The sequence below is a fragment of the Leptonychotes weddellii genome, unplaced genomic scaffold (assembly GCF_054177405.1).
Source record: "Leptonychotes weddellii isolate Sample4059 unplaced genomic scaffold, ASM5417740v2 HiC_scaffold_6005, whole genome shotgun sequence".
Taxonomy (NCBI): Eukaryota; Metazoa; Chordata; class Mammalia; order Carnivora; family Phocidae; genus Leptonychotes; species Leptonychotes weddellii.
This window is the reverse complement of record NW_028028503.1, coordinates 1-9,351: the sequence shown is the minus strand read 5'-3', so window position 1 is coordinate 9,351 and position 9,351 is coordinate 1. Positions and strand designations below refer to the sequence as shown.

At 35.3% G+C, this 9,351-nt stretch overlaps 1 protein-coding gene across 1 annotated transcript; it reads left to right on the top strand.

Annotated features, from left to right (window-relative positions):
- Positions 1-1,127: 1,127 nt before the first annotated feature.
- On the top strand, positions 1,128-2,097 carry DEFB113 (defensin beta 113). Its single transcript, XM_031030319.1, has 2 exons — positions 1,128-1,185; positions 1,907-2,097. Exons 1-2 carry the CDS (start codon positions 1,128-1,130, stop codon positions 2,095-2,097), a joined length of 249 nt encoding a protein of 82 aa, XP_030886179.1.
- The last annotated feature ends 7,254 nt before the right edge of the window (positions 2,098-9,351 follow it).

Sequence of the window (9,351 nt, the reverse complement as noted above, 5' to 3'; positions counted from 1 at the left end):
ATCCTTATAATTTGTTTTTCCTCAATGACAGAGGGAGTTAGAACATAAATCATTTAAGTTGTAAGGATATATGTTTTTGGATTTTCACACCCAGTCAAAGTATTTATATTTATAGGTCAATTATTTTAAATCCTTTTTTGCATATGGTGTCTCTTTAATTCTTACCTTAAACCCCTGAAGGTGACTGGTCTTACCAATCAAGCCTTCAAAGAGAATCTTGAAGCTCAGTCAGTGAACATTTGTCTCAAATACACAGCTAGTGTACAGAAGACCTAGATGCTAAGATTAGTTTTCTGTATCTAAATCCAGTGCTCTTTTGAGTTTTAACACACTGCTTTCCCCTATTGAATGAGGTAGTCAGTCCTATGAATAAGTAAAGCATTATAATGATTATTCTTATAAGCAACACTATGGTAATTTTTAATGTAACAGTACTGAAACTGTGTTTTAGAAATATTTTCTTTTTGTAGAAAAATTGCATCCCAGGAACTGTCTGGTTCAGGCCAGTATACAGAGGATAACGTCACATGGTAAACACCATTTTACTCAGTTACAAAGGTGAAGAAGGTGGAAGATGAGAGTATGTACTCTGGCATCAAATTACCTTGGAATCTACCTTGGCTCTGCCAGTCACTACATGTCTGATGTGAGGCAATTACCTAATCCCTCTGTGCCACAATTTCCTCAACTGGAAAAGAAGAAGTTTCTATGTCGTAGCATTTGTAATGAAGACTAAGCTAGCTAATCTATATGAAGTGCTTAAAACACTGCCTGACACATAATAGATGCTCAAAAAAGCATGTGACTGAAAATATAGATGAGACTGATTGTGTGCTTTCAATTAAAAAATCTAAAAAGACTTTCAGCCTATTATTTGCTTGTGTAACTGAAAATGAGTTCACATTTGACTCATTGAGGTCATAATAGAACTAAGTCCTCTATTCTGTTTGTTGCTATTACACAATACATGAATATGTACTCAATCTTGAAAGGCGGCATTAATCAGAATAGTAATTACTCTGAGAAGGCTATAAAAACAAGAGTTCATCTTTCTTTTATCAAGGAATAGCACAACTCTCAGACATTTTGAGGTCTGCCTCAACTTTACTGAAGTAACAATATCAGCAATGAAGATACTTTGTATTTTCCTGACCTTTGTCTTCACTGTGTCTTGTGGTCCATCAGGTAATATTTGTTAATATGAAAAAGGAGGGAAGAACAAAATGTTTTTTATAAATGCTTTACTCTGGAAAAAGTCAAACAATTAAATTGTTGTTAGGAGACTCCACATGAACCTATAATGCAATTCACTCTATTTTACATGAAAGAAGAAATGAATTGGACTGATAGTTGAGAAAATAAAGGGGGAAAAAAAAATTCCCAGGATGTAGAATTAAACCTGTTTGTTATTTTGTTTGATGAGACTATGACTTCTTACATACTTCCTACTGCCTTCTCTTTTTAAATGTGACTTAATGAACTGATACTCTAGCTGTTGTCAAAATTAAGCTTTCTACAACTGGTCCAGTAATTTTGTGGGGAGAGGGGTGTTAGAGGTAGATGGTTATTTAGAACACAAAACAGGTAGACTATTTTTTCCACATTTTTTTCTCTTTACTTTTGAGGAAGTATGCACAGATTAGATACTTAATGATATTCCATTTAAAAAAAAAAGCTAGTGGCAAAGGAAATATTGTTGGATAAATAAGTATTTATATTGTCACAATTTGTAGGGGATAAAATGTGAACTTTTTAATACAATTGCCTGGACATGATTTTAGAAACTAAATGGTTTACCTCTATACTTTAAACAACTTTATATGCTTGTCTGTCTATCTATTACCTATCCACCTATTTATGCAAGGGGATTAAATCTGGATTTATGATCATAGATACTTTTTCTTAGTTTCACAGAAAAAAACAAAAGAAGATGTAGAGAGAAAAAGAGAATGTTATCTTGTTCGTGGTGCTTGCAAGACTTCATGCAACAGTTGGGAGTACATATATAATTACTGCAGTACTGAGCCCTGCTGTGTTGTACGGGAATACCAAAAGCCAGTCCCTAAACCCATCAATACCACAGGGGATATACTGTAAATTATAGGTCTACCATACTCCATAACACTAACTTGTAACATTACTATTAATAAAAATGAACTTTCTACTTTTTATCCATCTATTTTCATGTGGGTGTCCTCTGGCCTTCTCAATTACACAACTATATTATGGAGGCTAGTGAGTTCAATGCTGGGTTAGGTACAAGAGATGTAAAGAAGAGTGGTAGCTTATTTATTAAATTGGCAGAAGTTCTCCTCTACCCACATGACAAACACCTTTCATCTTTAATGCTTCCCTCTACCTCTGGCCTGTTTATTTGCCCTGTACAGTAGCCTCGTTATTTTCATATGATCTTTTAGGCATCAGTCATCAATCATGGTTTATGCTACCTTTCCATAATTTCAGCAAAATGTGCTTGAGTCTTAGACACAAAGTCATAAACACCTTAATCACATAATAAGACACTATTGGTGATGTATTTATAAGAACAATCAAAACTCAACAGGGAGTAAAATGTGATGAGAATAAAAGCAAGTTAAAAACACTTTTAAAGGATTTTTTTTTCTTATTATAAAGTATAAGAAAATTTGGAAGAATACAAAAATATCCAAAGATAACAAAGAAAAGTCATTTCTAATTCTAAAGCTAACCTTTTATCATAATTAATTCTGAACATAGGCAGCCAGTCCAGGGGTCTTCTCTTCAGGTCCTTAAGAATTTTATTTAACTTCTTCATATATAATTCAGCGTTTAATACTTCTGTCCTTGTCCCTATCTTCAATGAACTCATTGTGTTTCCAATTTTCCACATTCCACATTAATTCTACCATAATATTGAATTAATATTGACATGACTTTCTTATGAATTATAAATTTTTCTATCAGCAAATACTTGATGTGTAGAATTTAAAGTCTCCACTGAGTGTGTTTTTTACCTATAGCTACAGCACAGATCTGGAAGATACAAAAATTTAGGTGAGAATTCTGATCTAGAGAAAATGTAAGAAGTTCAGTGAATTTGAGGTTTAAGAGGAAATGATAATTCCAAGTTTTCTTACTTGAATAAAATACTGAACACTGCAATCATTCACTAGGAAATATAGCAAGAGACATAGATTTTTGGAAAGGAACATTTATGGCATGTTGAGTTTAGACTTTTTAGCTGTATACAGGTGTGAAGCTTGGGACAGAAAAATGTGCTTCAAATATAGATTTCAGGAGCCATTAACAGAAGTGATGGGATAAAATCACCCAAAAGACTACTACAGATTGATGAGAAGGAAAAAAATGTCCAAAATTCTAAGGAGTAACATTTAAAGTATGTTAAGAAAAATTAGACTCCATAAAGGAGGGTAAGAAGGAGAAGCTAACCAATGGGAACTCACTCCCAGTCTTCATGTCTTCCCAGATGAGGTCTCAGACATAGAAGAAAAGAGGCAACCTATTCCTATTATGCTCTGTGTTAGTTTAGGGTTTTTTTTTAAGATTTTATTTATTTATTTGACAGAGAGAGACACAGCGAGAGAGGTAACACAAGCAGGGGGAGTGGGAGAGGGAGAAGCAGGCTTCCCACTGAGCAGGGAGCCCAATGTGGGGCTCGATCCCAGGACCCTGGGACCATGACCTGAGCCGAAGGCAGACACTTAACAACTGAGCCACCCAGGTGCCCCTCTGTGTTAGTTTTTGACCCATACAATCAATGAGCATAATAAAATTGTTTTTGTTTTAAACCATCAAGTTTCAGGGTAGTCTGTGACAAAGCAATATTAGCCAGAAGTGTATATAACTTTCAAACTATAAAAGTTTTTAAAAAAGAAAAAAGAAACAACACATAATGAATCATAGGCAATCATCTCCTGAAATGATGGAATAAAGAGATCCAGAATTCTGTCCCTTCATAAAAGCAGCAAAATAGTGGCAAGAAATTGTCAAAATCAAGTTTTCAAGAGCTCTCCAAATTAACCACAGATTTGCAGAAATCCAAGGAGCATTTATTGATTTAAAAAACAAAACAAAACAAAACAATGCTGAATCTCAATAAGAACAGCGAACTTTGTGGCAGTTCAACTGCCCCATTATTGTTCAACTCTTGCCTCACCAAGTAGCCTTGACAACCAGCAGCCGTCCAATCAAGGTAGCTGTGAATATACAAATAATATCTATAACTCAGTAATAAAAACAAACTAACCCAATTATAAAATGGACAATGGAGTTGAATAGACATTTCTCCAAAGAGGATATATGAATGTTCAATAAGCACATAGAAAGGTATTTAATCTCAATAGCCATCAAGGAAATGCAAATCAGCACCACAGTGAGTTACCACTTCCCACCCTCTAACAGAGTTATTTATAATGAACATAAGACACATTAACAAATGTTGGTTAGGATATGAAGAAATTGGAACTCTCATATGCTGCTAGTGAGAATGTAAACTGGTGGAAACACTTAGGAAAATAGAGTTCCAGTTCCTGAAAAAGTTAAGCCTGGAATTTTCATTTGATTCTGCAATCCCACTCATAGGCATATATGCAAAAAAATTGAAAAATGGGTCAATGCAAAAACTTGCTCACAAATGTCCATAGCAGCATGATTCATAATAGCCAAAACAACCCAAATGGAAACAACCCAAATGTTTATAAACTGATGGATAGATAAACATTATGTGGCATACCCATACAATAGAATATTATTTTGGCAATAAAATGGAATAAAGTACAAACTCATGCTACAACATGGATAAAGGTCAGCAGACCTTTCTTGAGAAATATACAAAAATTTCCAGTAGAAGGAAAACTATAAAAGGTAGAAATTTGGGGGCGCCTAGGTGGCTCAGTCGTTAAGCGTCTGCCTTCGGCTCAGGTCATGATCCCAGGGTCCTGGGATCGAGCCCCGCATCAGGCTCCCTCCTCAGCGGGGATCCTGCTTCTCCATCTCGCTCTGCCTCTCCCATACTCTTGCTCTCTCTCTCAATAAAATCTTAAAAAAAAAAGATAGAAATTTGGACCTTCACAAAGGAATAAATTGAGTTACAATTTGTAAGTTTGTGGGTAAATGTAAAATATTCTTTTCCCAGTTTTTAATCTCTGTAAAAGACAATTTACTGCTTAAAACAAAAGTAAAATATATTGTGTGGTTTATTGCATTGCAGAAAGACATGAATGACAATAGCCCAAACTATGGGAAAGGGAAAATATTAGTATAGGATTGTAAGAGTTATACATGAAAGTTAAAGAGCTGTATTATAAACCCTACAGCAAGAACAAAAAAAAATGTGTATAACCAATGGGGTAGATAAAATGTGATAATAAAAGATGTACATATAGGAGAGGAAGGAAAGGGAAACAAAGGAAAGGAGAACAAATAGAAAACAAATAACAAGGTGGCAGTTTTAAACACAACCATATTATAATTTCATTAAGTGTAAATATTAAATGTACACATACCAGTTAAAAGATAGAGAATGTAAGGCAGGATATTATATTAATTCCTTTTTTTTAACAAATTATTCCAAGAAGTAACAGCTTTAAAAACCTTTATTTTCTCATAGATGCTGTGGAAAGCATTCCAGAAGCAGCTTAGCTTGGTGCTTCTGTCTCAAGGTCTCTGATGAGATTGCACTAAAGCAGGTGACTGGAGCTATAGACATCTTGATACTCAACGAGGGTCAAAGGATCTGCTTCTAAGCCTGCTCATTTGGTTGTTGTCAGGCTTTGTTCTTGAGAGCTATTGGACATAGAGCTCCAATTTTTTATAACTTATTAAATAGAGGGTCATGGATTCTAACCAGATAATCTGGGCCACTCCATAGGAATTCTCACAACATGGTACCTTGATTCCCCCAGTACAAGTGATGAGAGAGAGAGAGAAAGGGAGAGAGGGAGGAAACAAGAGACAGATAGAGTGACACACACAAAAACAAAGAGACACAGACAAAAAGAGAGCCCAAGACTATCACCACAGTATTTTTAAGTGGTTATAATAAAAAATAAGAGGGGCGCCTGGCCTGCTAGGTCAATTGAGCACCTGAGTCTTGGTTTCATTCAGGTCATGATCTCAGGGTCGGGAGATCCAGCCCCTCGTTGGGCTCCTCATTCAGCACAACTCTGGTTGAGATTCTTTCCCCCTCCCTCTCCCTTCTCCTTTGCTCTCCCCCCCAGCCCCCCTTGAATGCATACAAAGGCATGCATGCTCTCTCTCTTAAATAAATAAATAAATAAATAAATAAATAAATAAATAAATAAAATCTTTTAAAAATATAAGAAAATAAAAAAATAAAATCTTTAAAAATAAAATAAAATAAATCTTTAAAAAATATAAGAAATCTTTCAAACCAATGATTTAAGCCTCCATTTTAAGAACTTAGAAAAAGAAGAAAAAAGAATTTAGAAAAAGAAAGGCAAAATAAACCTCATTTTAGAAACTATGTACCTCAATGAAGCCTTTATTTTTACTAGGCAGAAGGAAGGAAATAATAAAATAAGATCAGCAATTAATTAAATATGAAATGGAAAAACAATAGGAAAAAATCAACAAAAATAAAAGCTGTTTTTTTAAAGGTAAAAAATTGATTTTCAGAAATATCTAACCAGATTGATTAAAAAAAAGAGAAAGAGAAAGAAAGCACAAATGACCAATATTAGGAATGAATAGGAGAAAAGACAACAGATATAAAAAATACTAAAAGAACAGTAATAGAATACAATAATCAATGATATACCTATACTTTGATAACTGTTATGAAAAGGAAAAATTCCTCAAATGATGTAAACCACCAAGATTCACACAAGAAAACATTTGCAACTTGTATAATTCTATATCCTTTTTTAATAATGTCTATTTACAAATCTTCCCACATAGAAAATACCAGGTATAGATGGCTTCATTGCTGAATTTTTCTAAATATTTAATAATGAAAGCATATTCATTACACACAGAACCCTTTGTATAATAGAATAAGAAAGAATATTTCCCAAATGATATTAGGAGGCCAGCATTATCCATAACAAAACTCAAAAAATGAAATTTCAAGGAGGGGCACCTGGATGGCTCAGTCAGTTAAGCGTCTGCCTTAGACTCAGGGTCAAGATCCCAGGGTCCTGGATTGAGCCCTGCATGGACTCTCACTCAGTGGGGAGTCTGCTTCTCCCTCTCCCTCTGCACCTCCCCGGCTCCTGCTTTTTCTCTCCCTCCCCCCCCCCTCAAATAAGTAAGTAAAATTAAAAAAAAAATTGTTTGGAAATTTACAAGCCCAAAAATAGCCATGATAAATTGAAGAATTGAGAACTAAGTTGTATAGCTGACACTACTTGATTCCAGATTTTACTATAATGTTTCAATAACTAAGAGAATTTGGTATGGCCATAAAATAGAAAGAGATTGATCAACGAATCAGAACATAAAGTCTTGAAACAGATGCCAATATGTGTAGTCAATTGATTTTTTACAAAGTTGTCAAAGATATTCATTTGGATTATATCTTCATTTTTGGAGTTTCTACTCTAATAAAAACATTTCTACACACAGGAGATTCACTGTCAAACAAGAGAAATACTGTTCTTCCCGAACGGAGTTTTTAGTTTTGTTTAAATAAAACCACAACCCAGTTGAAGAAATCATGTGGAAAGGTCTAAGAGTTCTGGTACAGGAACTTGTGTCCCAGAAAAAAAAGCAATGTGTGTTTTGTTTTGTTTCTTCAAGACATTGAGAGTTCTAACCCTTCTGCTCACTTTATTTTTTTTTTAATTTTTTTATTAACATGTAATGTATTATTTGTTTCTGTGATTCATCAGTCTTACACAATTCACAGCGTTCATCATAGCACATACCCTCCCCAATGTCCATCACCCAGCCACCCCAACCCTCCCACCCCCCTCCACTCCAGCAACCCTCAGTTTGTTTCCTGAGATTAAGAGTCTCTTATGGTTTGTTTCCCTCTCTGATTTCGTCTTATTTCATTTTTCCCTCCCTTCCCCTATCAGTGATATCATATGATAATTGTCTTTCTCTGATTGACTTATTTCACTTAGCATAATACCCTCTAGTTCCATCCACATCATTGCAAATGGCAAGATTTCAATTTTTGAGGGCTGCATAATATTCCATTGTAAATATACATACACATCTTCTTTATCCATTCATCTGTTGATGGATATCTAGGCTCTTTCCATAGTTTAGCTATTGTGGACATTGCGGCTATAAAGATTGGGGTGCATGTGTCCCTTTGGATCACTACATTTGTATCTTTGGGGTAAATACCCAGTAGTGCAATTGCTGGGTCACAGGGTAGCTCTATTTTCAACTTTTTGAGGAACCTCCATAGTTTTTTCCAGGGTGGCTGCACCAGCTTGCATTCCCACCAACAGTGTAAGAGGGATCCCCTTTCTCTGCATTCTCGCCAAAATCTATCATTTCCTGACTTGTTAATTTTAGCCATTCTGACTGGTGTGAGGTGGTATCTCATTGAGGTTTTGATTTGGATTTCCCTGATGCCGAGAAATATTGAGCACTTTTTCATGTGTCTGTTGGCCATTTGGATGTCTTCTTTGGAAAAATGTCTGTTCATGTCTTCTGCCCATTTCTTGATTGGATTATTCTTTGGGTGTTGAATTTGATAAGTTCTTTATAGATTTTGGATACTAGCCTTTTATCTGATATGTTGTTTGCAAATATCTTCTCCCATTTGTTGGTTGTCTCTTGGTTTTGTTGACTGTTTCCTTTGCTGTGCAAAAGCTTTTTATCTTGATGAAGTCCCAATAGTTCATTTTTGCCCTTGCTTCCCTTGCCTTTGGTAATGTTTCTAGGAAGAAGTTACTGTGGCTGAGGTCGAAGAGGTTGCTGCCTGTGTTCCCCTCTAGGATTTTGATGCATTCTTGTCTCTCATTGAGGTCTTTCATCCATTTCTGTTTATCTTTGTGTAAGAAAATAGTCCAGTTTCATTCTTCTACATGTGGCTGTCCAATTTTCCCAACACCATTTGTTGAAGAGACTGTCTTTTTTTCCATTGGACATTCTTTCCTGCTTTGTTGAAGATGAGTTGACCATAGAGTTGAGAGTCCATTTCTGGGCTCTCTATTCTGTTCCAGTGATCTATGTGTCTGTTTTTGTGCCAGTACCATACTGTCTTGATGATGAAAGCTTTGTAACGGAGCTTGAAGTCCGGAATTGTGATGCCACAAGCTTTGCTTTTCTTTTCAACATTCCTCTGGCTATTCGGGGTCTTTTCTGGTTCCATACAAATTTTAGGATGATTTGTTCCATTTCTTTGAAAAAAGGGGATGGTATTTTGATGGG